The sequence below is a fragment of the Furipterus horrens genome, unplaced genomic scaffold, assembly GCF_987537825.1.
Source record: "Furipterus horrens unplaced genomic scaffold, mFurHor1.1.pri manual_scaffold_7, whole genome shotgun sequence".
NCBI lineage: Eukaryota > Metazoa > Chordata > Mammalia > Chiroptera > Furipteridae > Furipterus > Furipterus horrens.
Window position 1 is genome coordinate 2,592,398 of NW_028327177.1, and position 21,978 is coordinate 2,614,375.

At 59.7% G+C, this 21,978-nt stretch overlaps 1 protein-coding gene across 1 annotated transcript in view; it reads left to right on the forward strand.

Annotated features, from left to right (window-relative positions):
- Nucleotides 1–21,978, forward strand: part of COL22A1 (collagen type XXII alpha 1 chain) — a 154,735-nt gene that overhangs the window by 57,740 nt on the left and 75,017 nt on the right. The window contains exons 18-27 of the mRNA XM_090283112.1: nucleotides 1,262–1,306; nucleotides 3,843–3,887; nucleotides 4,152–4,181; nucleotides 4,481–4,534; nucleotides 8,015–8,068; nucleotides 15,735–15,788; nucleotides 19,066–19,119; nucleotides 19,739–19,792; nucleotides 20,710–20,763; nucleotides 21,662–21,715. Coding sequence (XP_090139238.1) covers nucleotides 1,262–1,306; nucleotides 3,843–3,887; nucleotides 4,152–4,181; nucleotides 4,481–4,534; nucleotides 8,015–8,068; nucleotides 15,735–15,788; nucleotides 19,066–19,119; nucleotides 19,739–19,792; nucleotides 20,710–20,763; nucleotides 21,662–21,715 — 498 coding nt within the window. The remainder of the gene's footprint in view (nucleotides 1–1,261; nucleotides 1,307–3,842; nucleotides 3,888–4,151; nucleotides 4,182–4,480; nucleotides 4,535–8,014; nucleotides 8,069–15,734; nucleotides 15,789–19,065; nucleotides 19,120–19,738; nucleotides 19,793–20,709; nucleotides 20,764–21,661; nucleotides 21,716–21,978) is intronic.

A 21,978-nucleotide genomic window follows, 5' to 3' on the forward strand; every position in this document is an offset into this window, starting at 1 on the left:
CAGTACAGCCTCGATACGTTTGTATTATTAGCCTGTAGGTGAAATAACTGAGTGTGTAAATCAGTTATCTTTGATACAGAAGTTTATTTTAATAGACATTAGTTTTGATATACTACATTAATGTAAATGAAGTTGTAGTCGGTCCCGTCACGGGAAATGACGTCATAATTAGTGCTTATCATTGCTCCCCAGGCCGGGACCCCTCCTTCTCTCCCCGAACACCATGTCACTGACGTGGGAGCGTTTCCCAAACGCCCCCGAGGGCACGGCCCAGACGCCGCTCGGTGTTCTGCCGCGTGGCTGTGCTCCCACGGGCCGCTCTTCCTGCGTGACGGCCGGCACTGTGCCCGGCCCGCCTGGCTCTGGCCCCGGAAGCACCCGCGCGGTGGTGGCCTCGGAGCGGAGCCCATCCCCGGGTGGCGGGGGGTGACCGGCAATGAAGCAACAGATGGAGTGCGGGGACACGGAGGCCACGGAGGGCGTGTGAAGAATCCGAGGGGCAGGGACGTCACGGAGGGTCTGCTCCCATTGTGGGCGTTTGGGCCTGTCCGGACCTTGCTCTTCCCAGAGGAAAAGGAAGAGAGAGTGTGTTTCTGATTACACCGTGAGGACGGATTCCGACAACAGGCTCTCGTCACGGGATGAGCAGGGGTTGTAACTGCCTTCCAGATCCTTCCTCATGTCTGGGAGTGGGGGCGCTCCCGGGACCCCCTCACTCCCTGCTCCAGGCTCCCGCTGGCCACTCCTGAAGGTCCCTCCTGGGAACATGAAGGAGGAGGAGGGCTCGCCCTCAGCACCTCCTACGCCGGCCTCCCGGGGGGCCCCGGCTTTCCCTGTCGCATTAACTGATCGGGGTGCAGAGTTCAGTTGCCCTTTCCCTCACCCCTGGGCCCTGGAGCCCCCAGCAGCCCCCGGTGCCCCAGGATCCCACCCCACCCCACCCGACTCGGCCCTCCGGGCCTGCGCCCAGAGCAGAGCCCCACGGCGGCTCCCTGCCTGGCTCCAGGTGCCCTTGGGTGGGCCCTCGTGCCGGCGGAGAAGTCGCGGCTCACTCAGGGTGGTTTCCCTGCTGCAGCAGCAGCGCGCACCCAGCGGGGCCACATGGGGGTGCCCACTGAGGCAGAACTTTCTGGCAATGAGCACAGTCCAGGGAGTCTGGTCTGTGCTTTCAGGGAAAAAAGCAAATCACAGCTTCTGGGGTGCAGCCTCTCTACCTCCTCCGCTCACTGCCGCTGACAGCCCCCCTTTCTTTCTTCCCTAGGGAAGTCCTGGCCCTCCCGGCGTGGCCGGGCCCTGGGGAGAGAAGGTAAGCCAGGCCCCGGGGTGGGGGTGGCTCTGGGCTCTGGACGGAAAGGCGTGTGACCTGCCGCCTGGACAAATCGGGGACCCAGGGGTGGCAGCGGGGTGGGAGCCAGGCGGGGGCTGTGAGAACAAGGCACAGACAGACCCGGTGAGTTGGCATCAGGAACTCAGCTATCAAGTAATTTCTTGTTCCTGTATTTAAACTTTTTTTCTACTTTTAGAAATAAAAATTCATTTAATAAACAGATTCCTATAATACGATATTAGGCATAGTAAAATACGATGCTACTTAAACTGCTTTTGGACTAGGGCAGGCCCGGAGTAAATACAGAAGTCTTCCAAACTCCTTTCCTGCCTGAAAAGTGCTTCTGTTTTTACCAGGGTGACAATCCTGAAAGTGTTCTGGATCTTTCATAAACAGATGACAGGGTGTCTCTTGTCACACTGGTCATCTGTTTTAGCCCATTCTCTTAACCAGGCTTAGCTCAGCCAATGCGCTGCGTAGCCCAGGCTCCGTGGAGGGCTTCTTTGCAAGCCGTGAGGAGCTATGAAAATGGCCGTGAACCTACTAACCTTCCCAAGCGTTCGGATCGCAGGGTGGGCGGTGGGTTCGGGTTAAGCAGGAGGGGTGGCCTGGCAGAGCCCCGCGCTGGAGCCCAAGGCTCTTGGACAGGCCCCCAGGAAGGACGAGACACGGTGTGGTGAGGGACGGGAGCAGGAGCCCCGCGAACCTCAGATGGGGGGGTGCCCAGTGTCACATCGTGTCCACCAGCGTCACTGAGCGCAGGGGAGGGCCACAGGCTGACTCAGACCAGTTCCCGGCACGCGCTGAAAATGCAGGCAGAGGGAGAGGCTGCTCAGACCCTGGAAGCGGACAGGTGGATGTCGCAGAGGCAGCCAGGCCTGCGGGCCGCACCGTGTCCCCGAGGCCGGGGCTGCGCGGGCACCTCTCTGCTGAGCTCCCTCCGTGGGGCCGCGGTCCCGCTCGGTTAACTGTTCTCTCCGTCTCTCCATTTTTAGAGCTGAGATTTACATGGTTAGGTTATCCTGGTGTCGGGACTGAAATATTCTTGTAGTTCCTTGACACGATGCTAAAGCCCAAAATAAGGAGTTTATTTCATGTCACTAGGAAGGAAGGCTCATTGAAGTTTGGGCCTTGGGATGACTTTTCCTGCTGCTGCGAGAGAGAATGTGATCGTTACAAATTCCAAACGGCCACCTCCTGTGTAGGCTCCTTGGCCCCTCCTTCCGGGAAGCAGCTGTGTTATTATTGGTTATCCTGATGAGGGCAGCAGAGGTGGGGGATGGCATTATTTGGGGCGCTCCGTGGAATAATCCAGAAAGCCGGGATGCTCAGGGGGTGGTGCCTCTCAGCTCGTTCAGAGAGGACGTCATTGAGACCAAGCCGAGGTGTTTTACAGCCTGAGAAAGTCTCAGGGACCTCGGAGCGGAGCGTTTTAACCCCTCCCTCTCCAGATGAGGGTCCAGAGGCTGGGAGAGTCGGGTGTCTCCTTCAACGGTAAAGCCTTTAAAAACCATTGGCAACTGAGATTTTAGAAAAACGCCTGCTGCTAGAGAGAGAGAGGTAGCTTCTCCACGTCTTGGGCCACCGTGGGGACAGTGGGGTTGTGACGGTGTCGGTTCTGGTACCGGAGAAAACCTGTGCAGCCCGCGTAAGAGACCCGCCCACGCGGCGAATGGTGGCGGGTGGGCGGGCCCTGGGCCACTCACTCATACCCCCCGGCCTCTGAGTTTGAGAGATGCTCTCTCATTTACGCAGCGACTCATTCATGCTCTGCCAGCTTAGTCAGCAGTAGCTTCTGGATGCTTCCGCTGCTTCCTGAGCTAGCCCCCGGGAGGAAATGAAAAGCTATGTCCCCAGGCCTTCGGCGGGGACATTGGCTGCAGGCAGTGTCCCTGCCCCAGCCAGAGGACAGCAGAGCAATAGCAGTGAAGACGTCTCTGTCACCACAGTGGGCCTACGTAGAACCAGGCTGTGGCCTGCGGCCTGGGAAGTCTGACCCAGCCACGGTCACCCTCACTCGGTGTCCTGGAGGGCGTGGAGGGGGACACAGACCCGTCTTATTTGTCACAACCTGTTGAAATGCGTGAGGATCGTCACTGCGTTGGTGCTGGCTGTTTCCCTGCTGAACACGTCCTGTGTGCCGACCACGTGCCGAGCCACGGCCGGGCAGAAGGATGCGCCGTAAGGTGCCGTCGCTGCTCTGGGAGCGCCCGGCACACGGGCAGGTGCTCACGGCTTCGTGCGCACGGGCTGCTCCACAGCAGGACGCGGTCCTGGAAGCACCGGGGCCCTGCACTGGATGTGGGAGCGGAGAGGACCAGTCTCCTCCCGCAGAACATCTGGGGGCCTCACAGAGGGGGGCGGGGACAGGCACAGGGGCCCGCGGAGGGGGGCGTGCGGAGGAGGAAGTGCCTTGTGGACTTGCAAGAACATGCAGGGCCTCGGGGCGGTGGGGGGCCGTGGGGAATGGTGGCGACACCTGCCCTCCGTTGAGAGGTTTGTCGTTGCTCCGCAGGGCGACGTGGGGCCCGCAGGACCACCGGGTGTGCCGGGCTCCGTGGTAAGTGGGACTGTCCTCAGCGGCTGCGGCTGGGCCCCTGGGCGGATGGCTCTGGGACACGGAAGGGACCCCACCTCTGAGTATGAGGCAGGACTCCGAGAGCGCAGGCTGCTTGCGGGCCTCCCACCCTGGAAATGGGGTAAAGCCGGAGCGCAGCCGGCGGTGACCGCGCCCCAGCGGGCCGTGTGAGCACCTCGGTGGAACCGAGCGAGCTTGGCTCCGAGGAAAGGCCGCTGCCCTTGCTGACGCTGGTCTGTCCCCCAGGTGCAGAAAGAGGGCCTGAAGGGCGAGCAGGTAAGGCGGACGAGGGCCCTCCCGCTGTGGGGCTTTAGGGGGGAGCAGGGCTAGAGAGGCCACAGCCGTGGGGTTGCAACGCGTGCTGAGCTCGGAAGGAGCCTGGGGGAGAGGGTCCGGCGGGCCTCCTGCTGGGAGCACCGAGGCCCACCCTGCGCCTCCCTGTGCCTCCCTGCACCTCAGGGCCCCTGTTGGGAACTTTGCGAGTGGAATCTGAGTCAGCAAAGGGTCATGGGTGGGGGGGGCCCTGTCTTATGGATGGGGGTCGTGGCTGATTCATATTTGGCTTGTGTCACCAGGGGGCTCCAGGACCGCGGGGTCACCAGGGCCCACCCGGGCCCCCAGGAGCTCCGGTAAGTGCGCCCCTCCCACCCCCAGCCCAGGGTCTGCTCTGAGCACCTGAGGGTGTGGGAAGGAACAGTCCTGTTACCGATCGCCGCGCCATTGGCAGGGGCTCCTGCCGTCACCCCGAGGGGATGGCGGTGGTGTTCCTGCCTTGCACGGGGGAAACTGAGCCCCGCAGGGGGGAAGAGAGCAGCCTCAGATCACGCAGACCCCAGGTGGGAAGCCCGGGCGGCCGGCTTTCAGACCCCCAGGCCCGGACAGGCCAGGACTGGGTTCCTGACGTTCAGTCTGGTGTTTCAGTTTCCCTCCCGAGAAAAGGGACTGAAACACTGGCCACTCCTCCGCCCGCTCAGTCCCGTCCCGCCCGTCGGCTCTTCCTGGGATCCTGATCGATGCTGGCTTTGCAGCGGCGTCCGCCACTGGTTTCTCCTCTGTTAGGAATGTAGCGACGTGTAAATAACTTGGGGGGAGGCCGTGTGCAGGAGCTCCGTGACCCTTCCGTGCTGTGCGTTCAGATACTCATGATAATTGACAAGAACGCAGTGGCTCCTCTGGTCGGTGACTTAACCGCCCTCCTCTGGCAATGTGCTGCTGTCTCGTTCAGGTTACGGGGTTTTGTTGCAGGAAACAAGACAGCTCTTATTCTGAAATGTCCACAATTCTCTTTTATATTTCTCCCTCCCGGCCCCTTCCTCATTAGGATCTTTGTGGGGGTAACACTGGAAGGAACTTAGAAGATACTTAGTTCCAGTGTAACAATTCCAGGCCAAAGAGTTCAGGTCAGGAAAGCGACCTGCTGTTGCAGGAACCTTGGACACCTTGCTTAACCTCCTGCAGGGTCAGTTTCCAGGGCTCCCCGCCTCTCTTCCCACACTCGTGAGATTTGAAGCAGGCCCTGCAGGATCTCCTCAATGTTTAGCTCTCTGTGCGTGCAGATTTCAGACCGGGAACTGCCCGCCGTGGACATCTATGCTACAGTGTATTTTCGTGTGCAGGCATGTGCACATGAAGCCTGCAAGGGGCAAGGTGGTGTATCCTCTCTTACCGACGATGGCCCCAGGACAGAGACACCGGGTGGCTGGGACTGAGTCTCACAGCCTGTGAGAAGCAGCACTGAGCTCAGAACCCAGGCCTGTCTGCCAGGCCCTCTGTCTGTCACCGCTGAGCGCACAGTGGCCCAGCGTGCCCTCCGAGGTGCGGCAGGGACGGCTGATTCCTTCACCTCCTGGCTCCCGCTGGGGAGCAGGAGGCTGATAGCGCTCAGCCAGCGCGCTGGCCTCTTCACCCCTCGCTCTGGGGTCCGGGATGTAGCAGTTCTCCCCCTGTGGGAAAACATTATTGTGACCAACGAGGGCGGGAGAAAAGGAAGAAAATTGGAAATTGGAAGCCACTTCCTTTATGGCAAACAAAATATTAAGGCCGGGGTTAGGGGGATGAAAACGCACGGACAGATCTCGTAGGTTAATGAGGGAGAGATGAAGAAGGTAATTGCACTCTCTAGGTGATCAGTGAGAAGAAGTCTCTGCGGGTACCATTCCTGCAGAGCGACGTGTAGAAGCAAGGAGAGGGCTGGAACCTCCGGTGTCTCCCGCCTGCGGCTCGGCGGGGCTGTCCAGGGTCCTGAAGAGGTCCGCTGGGCTAGCTGCTCTTCCTGGAATGGGGTTAGTACAGCACCCGGGGCTGGTGATGAGATTCCCTTGGAAGGAGTTAAAGGAAACAACGTGGAAGCCTGTCTGAAGACCTAGCTAAAGGGGGGGGGCAGTATGGAGAGAGCAGGTCTGTAAGACCGTTTGTTAGCGTGAAGCCAGAGCCAAGATCGTTCCCGTCTCCAGATCCAGCGTTTATCCCGCCCGGGTGCAGAGGGCTGGGCCCACGGCACGTCGTCAGGGCGACCGGACTGAGAGTGATCTCATGAGGGGGGATCTGGCATCAGGAGCCAGGACACCTGGTTTCAGGGTGTGGCTCTTCCACCAGGGAGTCTGGAGTCTTGGGTGGGGTTACACAACCTCTCTGGTCCTTCTTCGCTTCGTTCCCCGCTGGGAAGTCATCACCACCATCAGCACCTCCTCCGTCAATGCGCTGCGAGGGTTCAGTGCGCACACGGGCAAAGCCGTGCTCTGAAGCTCCTCCTGTCCCAGCTCCCGACCCCCACAGCACCTAGCCCAGGGCCTCCGCAGAACACGGGCTCCCTGATCATTCCCTGGATTGAGCTTCAGCAACTTCCTCTGAGGATGGAAAATGTTGAGTGTGTGATTCGCAGTCCCAGCGAGAGAAAGCGTCTCCGTTCTCTGATGGAGCAGCGCCTCCTCCTGCACCGGAACGCTGACCCGTCGAGGAGGCCTGCCTCACGCAGCCTCCCCCAAGATGGGGCGGGCTCTACGGCCGTTTGGCAGTGTCTAGTTGAGCCATAAAGGAGAACCCGCTGGGCATTTCCTGATGCTTAAAGAAAAGTCACTTCTGGGGGGGTCTTGCCTCGCTGGTGCCCTGAGCTCCTCCTGTCAGGGAGGGAGCTGCAAAGCCTTAATCGCTGCGGGTTGCCCACTTACACGTGCGTGTCCACGGGGTTATTAAGAGAAAAGGCCTGGGACCTAAAGACATCCACTTGATAGTTACGCAATCCCGGGCAATAGCAGATGTCCGTGAGGTGGTCATGTTTATCGAAGACGGGGAAACTGGAGTGGAGAGAGGGGGTTTCTGGCCCGAATCCCCCCGGCACCTCGGTCACAGAATCACAGCTAACGCGGAGGGTCCCACTTGCCCGCTCACCGCGGCGCCCCCTCCTGCGTGCCTCTGTCAGGGCGCATGTCACCTGCTGTCAGGAGGCCTGGGCGCTGGGTCAGCGGTTCTGTCCCCATTCTTCCTGTGGCTGCGCAGCCTCTCGGCAGGTGGGGGTAATGCGTTATCCTCACTTCAGAGATGCAGCGACGCCAGGGACCTGGCTGAGGTCACGGCGCAGGTGCCAGGTGTGGGGACCGGGGCCAGGACTTGAATTAGGTGACCACTTCCCGCGCTGATGTTCCTTGTCTACCTGGAGTGATCTTCCTTAGATGGTTGCACTTATTGGTGCCGACGCTCCTGCCTTGCACGTCACCGGGGGCAGAGAGTCCGGCAGCCCCCGCCGCGGTGCCTGCTGAGTCAAGGGAAGGGCAGGGGCTTGAGCTAAGGCACCTGGCCTCCAGCCTGCGTTTTTGTGCATTTCACACAAAGCACCAACGCGAGGCACGTGGTCCTCACTCCGCCTCTTCAAAGTGCGAGCAGTGTTCCCTACACCTCCGTTGCTAAACACACTTAATTAGATCAGATAGAAGCCCGTGTTTTAAAACTTTATAGATCTGAGGGAACAGGGTGTTTTTTCCTGCCTCACCTTCTGGTCTCCCCATTGGAACGGCTGGCGTTTTCCTACCAGGGAGAGTGAGGGCCCAGCGGAACCTGGGGTGTCGAATTGTGCATTCACCACGCCCCGTTTTGTTCCTTCTCCTCTCCCGAAGGGTCTGATGGGTCCGGAAGGCAAGGACGGACCTCCTGGTTTGCAAGGTCTCCGGGTAAGTAAACTGTCTTCCCTCCTCTGCCTGGCTCACCCCTTCTGGGTCCCATTTCAGCAGCTCAGACAGGAAGTGAAGCCAGCTCATGAGTGGGAAGGAGTGGGCTGAGGGGCAGATTGAGTCTGTCAGGCGTGGCTTCGGACCTCCGGTGTGTTCGGCCTTGAGTTTGGACCTCCTGTGTGTTTGATCTTGAGTCGGGTCCGGGGGGGTGGACGTGAGTCTGTGGTCTGCACCTGTGTGAGCAGAGTCCCCGTGGAAGGAAGCCCCGTGCTGAGAGCACACAGACCAGAGGCACCTGACCCCCCCGCCCGGGGGTGAATGTCTGCAGCCTGGCCCCTTCTTCCTCCCCGCTCCTTCCACGTGTCCGTCCTGCAACAAAGCTCATGTGCTCACAACACGCAGGCACTCGGCGACGTGACTCTGGGGTCTGAGGACACGAAGGTCTCAGCCTCCACGAGCTCGAAGCCTTGGGGACTGTGGGGGCCTAGAGGAGACAAGGGTCTCGGCCGGAAGGGATGACGCTGGGAGAGGGAGTGGGGGCTGGGGACAGGCGGCATCAGCGTGGCCTCGCGGGAGCGAGCAGACGTCTGCAGGGGCTGCTGGGGCGCTGCAGAGAGGGACGGGGTGCAGGAAGGGCCCCGGAGACAGTGTCCCGTGCCACGGCCGTCAGCGCTCGGCTGGAACCCCTGTTCTCTGGCTTCGGGGGCAGCCCTATCCACATCACGTGGGGGCCCTGTGCGACCCCCGTTCCTTCCCTTTTCTGTTTCTCTCTCTTGTCTTCTCTGCTTTCCTCTCCCAGCCCCCGCCCCCCCCCCCCCAGCGCTCTCCCCGCCTCTCCTTCCCCCCACAGTTCCGTCCAATCAGCAAGCATTGCTTCAGGTCTCCCAGGTTCGGGGCGTTGTTCTAGGTGGGTGAGGTCCTCCGTGAGAGGAATAAAGATCCGGCCTCATGATGTTGCACCTGGCAGGTGACCGTTGGCATTTAAATAGACAACATGGGACGTCCCCACTGCGAAGTCACATTTGAGCAGGTTCTCGGCAGGGGAGGGAGGTGGACAGGCCAAGCGTGGGGACAGCACCAGCACTCTGGCAGAGGTGCAGGGGCCGGGCACGCCTGGTGTGTTTGAGCCCAGAGACCCCATAGCTGCAGCGAGCGGGGGGCTGGCAGGAGGGGACGAAGTTGGGGAAACGGGGAGTCAGGTCACGGCAGGCGTTGCGGGCCACAGTGACGATTGTGGCTTTTCCTGTGCGTGAAGTGGGGGCTGTTGAATGTTTTCAAAAATGTCTTATTAGGGAAAAGTTAAACATCCGCAAAATTAGGGAGAATAGCGAAGTGAGCCCCCATATGCCCCGTTTTGGCGCACTCAAGCCTCTGGCTGAATCAGCGCACTCCCTCCAGCACCCACGGCCGCCTGCGCTGGGTGGTCTGGAGCGTCACTCACGTCCCCGTCGCCGGGTATTTCCGCGTGTGTCTCTCAAAGGGAAGGAAGCGGGAAAGAAGCGGAACCCTAGCGCCGTCATCCTGCCTAAATCCATGAAGTCATTTCTTCGTGTGTCCTTCTTGAGCCCCAACTTCCCCTGGCCGCCTCACGCATCTCTGGGTGCAGCCAGGATTTGGGGTGCAGGAGTGGCGTGGCCTGGCTCACATGCTAAATGCCCCTGGGTGGCCACCGTGTGGAGACGAGACTGCAGAGGAGGGAGGCCCGTCAGGAGATGCCCCCGTGACCGAAAGGGGAAGAAGGGTGGGGGCCCAGGGCAGGGCCGGGCCGGGCAGTGTGACCCGGAGACAAAGGCAGCGCTCACGCCCTGAAGGGCCCCGTGTCCGGCAGGGACGGTGAGCCGGGCATCAGCAGGCACGGCGATGGCAGGGGCGCCCGGTGCCTGGGGAACCCTGTCCTGTCCTGCTTCCCCTGGTGAATGGAGGACAGTGACCCAGTGTGGCGGCAGGGACCTCGTCTGACTTGGGCTCAGTTTTGTCCCATGGGTTTCGCTAGTTCAGTGGCTGCCCCTGTGGGAAAGTCACGCAGAGGCCGCGGTGACCCCACTGGGGCCCAGAGCAGCTCCCGTGCAGTGAGCAGAGGCTGGGTCAGGAAACGGAGACAGGGCGACTCCCTGAAGAAGTCACCCGTCTGCCTCCCTCCCGGCGACCTGTCATTTCCTCCTCCTCAGCGGTCATGGGGGCAGAACTCCTTCATGTCACTGCACGCAGCCTGGCCGCAGGAGGGCAGAGGAGAGGCAGTGACAAGCCGCGGGGACCTGGGAGTGGGAGCTCAGGCTGGAACGCGGGGTGGGGAGAGGGCTGCGGGCCTTTATTTTAGAGATCAGCGAAGGGGCAGAGCATGTAATTCCCGGCGACGTAAATACAGCCATAGGGACGAGGCTGGCAGTTTCCCCCACGCCATAGCAAAAGCGGGGGGTTGGGGGGGCTGAGGGGATGAGAGGATGGGGGGTTAGGGGCAGGGCCAGGGCCATGCATGCCGTCCCCTGCTGGACAACGTCAGGCCTGGCACCGGGCTGGGCCCCCGCCTGGGCGAGGCTGGGAAGAGGCTGCCTTCTCCGTGGGGGCTGCCCTGTCCTCCGGCCGGTCTGAGCTAGGCCTTAAGCGCAGCTGACGTGGGCAGGGCTGCGGCCGCCCCTGAACCCGCAGGTCTCTAAGTGGAACCCGCCTGGCTCAAGGTCGCTGAGGCCCTTGGACCTCACCAGCTCCCAGGAGGTTGCTTCCTCCGCCCCCGCCCAGTCCAGCAACGCCCTAGTCACCCGCCCCGAAGCAGGGGTCCTGTCCCTCCCGCCGGCCCACTGTCATTTTCTGCAGAGGACTTACTGGTGGTCCCCTTGTCTGAGGATGTGTTTACGTCTGTTTCCTCCGCAGCCTGTCGGTCCGAGAGAAAGTAGGAGAGGGCCTCACTCTTACCGCACATGCGTGTTTCATACACGCACACCATACATACACGCAAACTGTGGAACTCTACACGGGCACAGCTCTGCAGTCACTCGCGAGCCCCTGACACGGGCAGCATGCCAGCGTGAGCCGTCCTCAAACGCCGCTGCCCAGGTGGCCGGCACAGTCGGGCGGTGGGAGGGCTCGGGACCCAGCACTGGGCACCTGGTCACGGGGGCGCCGGCCTCCGTCACGCAGGGCCCCGTGTCAGAGGGGAGACTCGGCCCCTGCTGTAGCTCTGCCTTTATTCGGCCCGACCGCGCTCCGCGGGGCTGAGTCCCACCTCGATCAGCCTGGGTATCTTCTTTCCTCCTCTTTGGACAAAAATAAAAAAGAAAATGTTTTTGTTTAAGAGAATTCTGCAGTGTCAGGCATTTCACCTCAATGTGGGATTCGGAATATCTAAGCGGTAGGACCATCCTGACGGAACGGGCTCCTGCGCTGGACGGTGGCCTTTGCCACTGCCCTTCCCATGAGCCCGCGACCTTCTGTCTGGGTCCTTTGGTCATTTTCTCCATGTCTCCTGGCTTCCTTCTCCCTCTTCAGCAGGTGAGAACGACTGCTATCCCTGTCAAATATGATGCCCCCTTGCCTTCTAAAGAGAGAGACCCCCAAATGCCTCATAGTGTGCCTGACGGCCCCAGCTGCTTGGAGAACGTCTTTTAAAAACCAGAACCCTTCCCTGCGGGTGTCAGACTCACGCCAGGCTGAAAGGAAGGAGGTGGGCGATCAGCCGGCTCTCAGCCAGGAGAGTGTTTCCATTCGTGTTCCTCACTGAATTCTCACAAGGATCTTAGGAGGGTTGACAGTTTTAATCCCCTTCTGTGAATGAGAAAACCAAGACTCGAGGTATAAATCAAATTACCCTCGTCACACGGATTCTAAATGGTGGGGCGAGGACAGGCGCTCAGCTCTGCCCGGCGCCAAACCCTGTACCGTTTCTGCTGTAGGGTGGTGTGCGCGCGCACGCATGTGTGTGGTGTGTGCGTGCGTGCATGTACATGCATGTGCATGCATGTGCATGTGTGTGTGTCCCCCTGTAACACCAGAGTCCTGAACTGAACATTAACAGTTCTGCAGCGGATGCCTTGGGGAGACAGAGGACCCCTTGGTACGCGATGGTGCTTGTTCTGGGGGATGGGTTGAACACCCACGGCTTGCATCTTGGGCTGCTGCCCTAGAAATGGAGGGTCTCGTGTTGCTGAAAGCATCTCGGCCCCTCCGCTCTGACTTGTAGCACATTCCGGGAGGGAAACAGGGGCGGTCTTTTTGTCAGTGGCAGCCTGGGATGCATTTGTTTCACTATAATTTTTACAGCCTTTTTTTCCTGCCCTTTTCCTGCGTTACCAGATGGTAACAGCATCGTTTGGATCTCAGGCTACTGTTTGATCCATTTCGTGGCGGAAGGCCAGGGTTCATGTGAGGAGAGCACCTGGTTTCGGCTCTAATGGGTAGAATGTAATCGCGTTTGACATTTGGAGGCACGGAGAACCGGAACTGAGCAGGAGACCATACGGCACACATGAGAACCCCTTGCACAAGCAATCCTTTCCTCTGGTAACGGCCCCTCACGTGGGTGTGCTGGTTGCTGGCCTGGCTGGGAGGGAGCTGCTGCGCTGGATCCGTGGGCCCCCCTCCTCCGTGGCAGACAGGCAGTGATGGCAATGTCGACCTGCTCAGCATCCTGGCATTCGGAATGGCTTGGGTTACCTGCCCTCCTGACAAATGACAAACACTTACCAGATAAGGTGTTGGGTAGCAATTTAAAAGAGAAGAAAAGAAAAATGACAAGAAGCTGGCATATTGTTAGTAAAATAGTTCTTTATTGCTGCAAAACCTGCCCTGGCCAGCACTTCTCAGATTCCCACCAATTATGCGTCCAAAATGCAGAGGTTATATAATCACTGCTACAACCACCACTAGGGCACCTTCTTCACCAACATCACCACCACCACCATCACCATCACCACCACCACCATCATCACCACCATCACCATCACCACCACCATCATCACCACCATCACCATCATCACCACCATCACCACCACCACCATCACCACCATCACCATCATCACCACCACCATCATCACCACCACCACCATCATCACCACCATCACCACCACCACCATCACCACCACCACCATCATCACCATCACCACCATCACCACCACCATCATCACCACCACCACCATCACCATCACCACCATCACCACCATCACCACCATCACCACCACCATCATCACCACCACCACCATCACCATCACCACCATCACTATCATCACCACCACCATCATCACCACCACCACCATCATCACCACCATCACCACCACCACCATCACCACCACCACCATCATCACCATCACCACCATCACCACCACCATCATCACCACCACCACCATCACCATCACCACCATCACCACCATCACCACCACCATCATCACCACCATCACCACCATCACCATCACCACCACCACAACCAGCACCACCATCATCACCATCACCACCATCATCATCACCATCACCATCATCACACCACCACCACCACCATCATCACACCACCATCATCACCATCACCACCATCACCACCACCACCACCACCACCACCACCATCATCACCATTATCACCACCATCACCACCACCACCATCACCACCACCATCACCACCACCATCACCATCATCACCATTATCACCACCATCACCACCACCATCATCACCACCACCACCACCACAACCAGCACCACCATCATCACCATCACCACCACCACCATCACCACCATCACCACCACCATCACCATCATCACCATTATCACCACCATCACCACCACCATCACCACCACCACCACCACCATCACCATCACCATCATCACCATCATCACCACCATCACCACCACCACCATCACCACCACCATCACCACCACCACCATCATCACACCACCATCATCACCATCACCACCATCACCACCACCACCACCATCACCATCATCACCATTATCACCACCATCACCACCACCACCATCACCACCACTATCACCACCACTACCACCACCACCACCATCACCATCACCACCACCACCACCACCACCATCACCATCATCACCATTATCACCACCATCACCACCACCATCATCACCACCACCACCACCACAACCAGCACCACCATCATCACCATCACCACCATCACCACCATCACCACCATTACTACCGCTACCCCATTACTGCTATTCATTCCTTAATGTCAGGTCCTGAGCACGAAGTCCTTTACTCCCCACAGCACTGCTGGCAGGTAGCAGTTGTGCAACCAGATCTGTTAGACACGTGGTCTCTGACCCACAGTGGGGCCTCAAAGGAGCTAGAATCCTGCTGTTTCCACCTCTTCATCGTCATCACCACCATACTCCTCCTCGTTCTCCTGTTATATGTGCATGAAGTTTTATTTTGCTTTATAAACCCTTCTTCAAACACTGAAGTCTTTCTTCCACAACTCTCTTTTGAGATCATCACAATGATTGTGACTTCCCACGCGGGAGGACTCAGACCAGGCAGGTTGCACAGAGCCCGGCCCCACCTGCCTCAGCTCGAGGGCCCCTTTCTTTTCCGAGCTCCGGAGGAAAGGGCCGGGGAGGGCCGCGGTGAACTCCTCGGACTACAGTCAGTGGCCGCTTGCCGAGCGCTTCTGCCCCTTCCCTGGCGGGTCTGACTTTAGCTCCTTGGAAGCACCGGGGAATCTCTATCTCAGGCATCTGTTTGTCCTGTTTGGCCATCATTCCTCCTGGTTGCTGGGGCTTCCTGAGAGGGTGGCGCTGGGGTGGGATATGATTTTGCCAAGTTGAGATGGAAGGAGGGGTCACAGGCAGAGGCAGCCGTGTGGGCACAGTCGTGGAGGCCATCAGAGCCGCCCTCTGGAGCTGGAGTGGCTGCTTCAGGGGGCATGTGTGGGTGGGGTGTGCTCTTGTGTGGGCAGGCAGGTGCTAGGCTGGCCCAGGCACTGCCCTGACGCCTCTGGGTGATGCCACGGGAGGAGAGAGGCTGCCTGATGACACCACTGTGATCACCAATGTGTGACAGATTCTTTCTCCTGACATGGGCCGCCCTTTTGTTGGAAACCAGACGCTTGGGATGTCCGCTTCTCCGTTCCCACCACCTCTCCTCCCTGCCTGTATCTCTCCCTTTCCAGACAATGTCTCTGACTTCCCCAGCGTGGGAGCCCCTCCCGCGTCCATGCCTTCTACATGTGTCCTTACCGTCTCTGGTCTCGTGATGTGTTAGTAATATCATTACGTAAGGTCCCCACACCAGCCCGGGAAGCAGGGAGCTGCTGAGACCCCATAGGACCCTCAGAAGGAACCTGGACCACGTGAGAGAGGGAAAGCCACACGTCCCCAATCCAGGTGGCCATCTAGTGGCATTAGTTACCTTCAAGGAAAGGAGCTGAATGGCTGAGAATGGGACAAGAAGGATATTTTCTTGGGTATCCCTTTCTGGTCCTTTTGAATTTGGGGCCACGTGGGAGCAAAATCACCGAAGGAACAGAGCTGGAATCCAAAGCCAGACTCCCCGACCCCATGGCTGAGCCTGTTCCCGGTCCCATGCTGCTTTGCGGCAGGGCCTCCCAGGGGACCGTCTGGTCATCGAGATGGAGAAATCAAGTCCGCGGTTTCCATGGAGATGCGGCCACGGGCACCGCTCACCTGCCTGCTGCTAACGTCGCCTTCTTTTTTCTGCCCTCAGGGGAGGAAGGGTGAGACGGGCCCGCCAGGACTGCCGGGATCGCTGGGGCCGCAGGTAACCGCTGTCCGGCCGTTCCCTCCTGCAGGGCCGCCACTGTCTGGCCCAGTGAGTGCTCGGCTGCCGTCCTCAGACGGGGCCGCCTGCGGGGCCACCCCCTCAGAGCACTGGGGAGGTTGCTCAGAAGGCCACTCACCCTCCTGTCCCCCTGCCCCTCTGTCCGCTCCTGTGCTGGGGGAGTGCCCGCTGTCGGGTCTTCTGGGGAAGGGAGGGCCAGAGGAGGACAGGCGGGCCATGACTGGGGGTGTGGGAGAGGGGGACGGTGGGGACTCGGGCAGGGACACCGGGACGTACAGTGTGCCACTAGCCAGGCCAGGGGGGCGGGGGTGGGGGCCCTGCCTGGCAGGGCCGGTCAGCGGCTTGCGTGCCGGCTTGGACAGGCCTGCAGAGAGGCTGGAGTTCACAGCTCCAGGTCGGGGGTGGGGAATGGCTGGACAAAGGTCTGAGAGTTGGAAGGGGCTTGGCCGAAGGGGTCAGAACCCTCGAAAGAGCAGTCACTGTCGTCGGGCCAAGGGGCTTGTGTTCTGGTCTCACTCTGACTTCTGACCCTCTAGGACAGGGGGGTGAGAATCAGGGAAGGAGGGGCGGGACAGCACCTGCCTGTACACGGAGGTCTCTGCGATTGGAGCCCCAACCCCATGACTTCACACATGGGGTAACTGAGGCCTGGAGGGGCCATCATGGCCGTGTTCGGGGGCCGCAGTGTGAGGGGAGGACTCACGGGATGAATGACACCCCCCAAAAGCAACCATGTCCCTGCGCACCGGGAGGGGGGCTGCCAAGCCCATTGGCTGAGTCACTTCCCGCATCCTCACATTCTCCGGCGTCATCAGTCTGTTCCAGTCAGAACCAGGGGGCTATTAAAACAACTCTTGGCCCTTCATTTATTGATGCTCCTTAGGTTAATTGGTCATGTATGCGTCATCATTATAATTCCTAATCACATTAAATAACTGTTGGGTCACGATCGCATTAGGAAGATCAAATATTGTTTCATTAGTAATTAGACTGATTGGTTAATTAGTAAGTCGAGTCATTCGTTACTTAGCTGTTTTCATTAGCAATAATTAAATCAGCCATTATTTTGTTGTTAACATTTAGGTCTATTGGCTAATTTGTCACTCTCATTAATAATTAGATTAATTGGTTATTTAACTGTGTTTATTAGTAAGAGAAGGGAGTGAAGTCGCACCTGGGGAAGCCTCCCACGCGCTGGGCTCGTTCGCACCCCTTCATTAATCTTGGCTTCCGTGCTGAGGGGGGCGCCCCAACCTTTGGGGAGACTGAGGCTCTGGGAGGTGATGCCCGTTCAGGTAGCATGAGGAGACCCAGCATTTGACCCAAACCTTAAACCAGATTTTTTCATCTCTTTATGCCGTCATTGCTAGCACTTCCGAGGATATTAATAGCCCAAGCGTTTTAGTTTAAAATAGCCTTCTAATCTATCACCTGGAATTCAGACGCTGAGAGAGCAGGCAGGGCACTTTGTCCTGGTCAGGGACCCCATGCAGCTCATCCTCCGAGGGGCACCGTCTCCCCCACCTGCTGGCGGTTCGTCCTTTTGAGCCATTGATTGAAGCTATGGTCCGTCAGTCACGACCCTGAGTCCTCTCATCGGTCCACAGATGCGCCCTGTTTGGTTGGCACAACGGCTTCCGTTGTTGGGTTTAATGCCCAAAATAGTTACCAAGATGGATTTTTTAAAAATAAAAGCATATGCTTCAAAGTCTAGATTCCCCGATTATCTCCAGGAAGTGCCCATAGCCGGCGCCTGCCCACCCGTCTGGGTCCCCCCCGGGCTGTGCTCACACCTGGGGGCTGCTGGGGCTGGGCCAGAGCTGAGGACGGCGGGGCACACGGTGGCGGTCTCTGTGTGGCCCTCAGTGGCCGGGGTGGCCCTGGGAGCAGGGTCCGGAGCGCGCCAGGGGGCAGGCTGCCTGAGATCCCACCCTGACGGCTGTTTGCTCTCCCCACACGTGGTTCTGTTTCCCACCGGGACTTGCAAGAAGCTGCCTGTCACTTGCAAAGGTCTCTGCAGGCGCCGTGACCGCTGCCGGACGTGGCTCCCACCCTGACAGCCATCTGCGCCTGCTGGCGGCCGCCTCCCCTCTCCATCAGCGGCTGCCCACGAGCTCAGTCGGTTGCTGGGTGGAGTTTGCTCCTGCTCCTGAGCTCACGGCTTCCAACCAGCAGACAGGGACCCGCTCCCTGCTGTGTGCTCAGCAACGGGCCAGGGCTGCAGGCGATGTGGGAGGCGGGCTCCGCCTTTGCTGCCCTCCGCCCCCTTCACCCTCTGGGGGGACCCTGCACGTGTGCCTGCCCAGGCCACCCACTGTCCTGCTCGGTCTGGCCCCTCGGTGGCTCCAGCTCAAAGCAGATGTATTCAGACAAAAGTGGGTGCTGCCCCCAAAGCCCCCCCCATGTCTGAGTGAGCCAGAGAAACAGGTCCAGAGCCACCCCAAAGTTCTGGTCCCTTTCTGCACCTACTGCGGGCTCGCGTGTGCCCCCGGAGGGAGAGAAAGGGGACTGTCTGCAGGAGCAGCGGCCCTGGCCATATTTGGGCGTTTACCGCCCTCTGGTGGCCATGTGATGTTGGTCCCCGAAGGCACAGCCCTGCCCTGGGCGCGCCGCTGAGTTCCGCTGACTTGTTCCGACGCGGACGGGCCTGCGGTGTGCAGAGCCCTGGCGCGTCGTGAGATGCGGAGGGAGCGAGGGGGCCCCGGCCCCCCGGCACGTGGGTCAGGTGGGCGCAGTTTCACTGGCCCTGAGCGTGGAGGGGGCATGAGTCCTTCCGCCTGGGGACGGGGAGACAACCGCAGAGGTGGGGACGCTGGAGAAGGGAGGTGTGGGGGAAGGGCCCCTCTGGGGGGCGATGCTGAGCATGTGTGGGGACCAGGGCTCTGGAAGCTCTTTGTTGATGGAGTCACTCACTGTGCATGTGTGTGCATGCATGTATATGTGCCTGTGCACGCATGCATGCATACATGCACACACGTGGATTTATCTTAAGTGCTCAAATAGTTAAAATACATAGCAGCATCGATAATGTAACACTTTTATTCCCATCACCCCATATCACATGTTCACATTCTGTAAGTTTCACTTTAGATCTTTCCTTTTTGCTTGTTCTTTTCTCCTTAAAAAACAAAGTCACCACCAACAGAGCCGAAGCCCCCGTCTGTCGCTGTGTCCCCTCCTCCTTTCTCCAGGGGCAGCGCCCCCCGGAAGCTGCTGCACGCACGTTTGTAACCCGCCCTCTGCTCTTTCTGTGCAGGGCCCGCCCGGCCCCCCTGGTGTCCCCGGCCCCCCTGGACCTGGAGGTCCCCCGGTAAGCCTGGCCCTGCCCTCTGGTGCTGGGCCTGCAGACGGAGGTCTGTGGGAGCCCGGAACGTCTTCACGTGAAGCCCCCCCCCCACGCACACAAGCGGGCCCCCCTGCAGACGCTCAGCCTCCTGCGCGCCGGCCCTCGGGCCCCTGCGATGGGAAACGTCTCTGAGCGCGCGCAGCGTGGCGGTTGGCTGCTTCTGGGGACTTGTCAGGGGGGCAGGCTCGGCTGCGGCTGTCCACTGGGGCGTCCGTCAGGAGGGTGGGACTGGTCACCGACTCCCCTCCCTGACACGAGGCACAGCTGGGGACGTTCTGCTCTGGGGAGGGGAGGAGGGAGCGCCGGCTGGGGCGGCCCCAGCAATCATGGTGCCTAGTGCCACCTGTCCCACCAGGTGGCCCCAGTGCAGACCAGATGAGCCCTAGGCTTGCCGACATGAGCGGTGCGACGGCTCCGCCTTCCATGTGGCTTGCACTAAGGACAGTTGGATGCCCCCTGGGGCACGGGCAGCCTGGGCACCCTCAGCACAGCCACAGGCCTTGGCTGTGCCAGGCGGGGGGGGGGGGGGGGGCAGGACCTCTGACGTGGCCAGACTGACAGTCGCGTGTGGTTCCCCTTCCAGGGTCTGCCTGGAGAGATCGGCTTCCCCGGAAAAGCTGGGCACCCCGGGCAGGCGGTGAGTACCCCCGCCTCCTGTCTCCCTGGGTCCCATCGCTTTGTGCCAGGAACCCCGGCCCTTCCAGCTGGGGCCACTTCCAGAGCTGGGGCTCTCAGGCCCTTTCCTCCTGGCAGTGCGGCCACGGCACTCAGCCCCACTCCTTCCTCTGTGGTGCCTCCCGCCTGCCCTGTCTCCTGGGACTGCACCCCACCGGCCCCCGCTGGAGAGGGGACAGGCACCCTCGCCCCAGGCCCCGCCTGCCCTAGAGGCACCTTCCTGAGTCCTTCGCTGTTTAAAGTGGGACTTCCTGTCCACACGGGAAGCCTGCTGAGGGTAACAGACGTGACAGGTGTGGAGGCGGGAGAAATGGTCCATCCAGGGCAGAGCGCTTCCTGTCCTGCTCCTGACGTTTCCCCCCCGAAGTGAGGGTGGGGCCCTGGGGCCTTCCACTCCTTTCAGAGCTGGGGCACAGGTCTTAGCAGGTGCTGTCTCTGCTTGTTCCGGTGACTGAGGACAGAGGGTCTGTCTCTGGCCCTTGGCCCTGGAGCTCTCCAGGGCAGATGGCAGGTGGCAGGTGGCAGGTGTGGCCTGGGGGCCTGACACCTGCGGCCCTGACGGGGACCACCCTTGACCTTGCAGTGGCTGCACAGGAGGGGTTTCCTGACCACAGCTTCTCTCTGGTGGGCTGGCGGTGGGAGGCCAGGCTGGGGGACGGCTGGGGGACCGAGGCACTGACGGGGGCCGGACCCGGAGACAGTGTGGTGCAGGTGGGTCAGGTGGTGTATGTGGCGCACGGCGATTGCACCCCTGGGGCGCGGACCACAGGGCGCAGGTGGCTGTGGTCCCAGCACCTGGGCGGCCCCAGCTGGAACCTGCGCAGCATGAGGCTTCCCCACACGGCTCATTCCCTTCTGTCCTTCCTGCTCTTGGCTCAGGGGCCGCCTGGCAAGGATGGGCTGAACGGACCCCCAGGTCCGCCGGGACCCAAGGTAGGTGTTCTGGGGAACCCAAAGCACAGAAGCAAAGAGACGCTTGATTGTGGAGGAACCCTAAAATGACTTGATCGCAAAGCCCCGGGTCAGGACTCAGAAGTGCTTGGTTTACAAGGTCAGGGGTGGGCAAGTCCTTGATTTCCCCTTAGGTGACCAGGGGTGGATTTGGAAGCCATGGGCTTCAGAAGTGTTGTTAGAAATATATTTACTTTATTGGTAAGGAGGAAAAACTTTCCGAGACTCTTAACTAACATAATGAGACATTTCAATTTTAAAAATATTCTGATGGGAATCCTTATCAGAGGATCGTTAAGAAAGGAATCCGAGGTTAAACATCATAAAATTGGGAAGCAAATCCACGGTTTTCAAACTGTGAACAAACAGAACGACTATGCGGCACACCTTTCTAAGAAATAAACTTAATTATGTCCACAGCAAACGTAAGCCAGCAGGCAGGGCGACAAGCCTTACCAGGCGACTTCTGAGGGTTCTGAGGAGACTCCCCATCCTTTCCAAAGCAGACGTAGAAACTCAGTTTTTAATGACAAAACAAATGTGGGTTTCCCTTAATTTTACGGCTAAACAAACACCCTCCGTCCTCCTCTCTTGTATCGTAAGGCGGAAGGTAAGGCCAAGTATGCACTTCGCACCCTAAAGACATCGGCCTGGCCTCTCTCTCACCCTGCACTTCTCCGTAGGAGGAGACACTGTTTCCACCCAGCAGTGTCTTTATGAAATAAACCTGAAGTAGAGCCAGGGAATGAGGGACCCGGGGGCCACGCAGAAGGGCGGGGGTGGACGCCGCCTGCGTACAGGGTCTCTTCCTCACCAGCCGGAAGCACAGCTCGTGCCTGCCCGGCGGGCTCCTGTGACCGTGACTTTGCTCTCCTTGCAGGGACCGCCGGGAGACAGAGGGGAGGACGGTCTGCCCGGGAAGCCCGGCCTGCGGGTATGGACTCGGCCCCTCCCCCACCCCCATGTGGTTCTTGGGGTGTCTTTGGGGCTGGGTGGGAACCTCAGCTGGGGAACAGGGCCGGGGCCCGCGGACGTGGGTGCATGTCCTGGGTGCCTTGGCTCTTTCCAGGGTCCTCAGCTTCATGGCAGGCTTTCCTGAGGCCCTTAGCGCCCGTCTCAGGCTGGGCTGGGCGGGGAGGGGGCTACCCCGTGGGTGCTGTGTGTGTGGTGTGTGTGTCGGCTGGTGTGGTGCACACG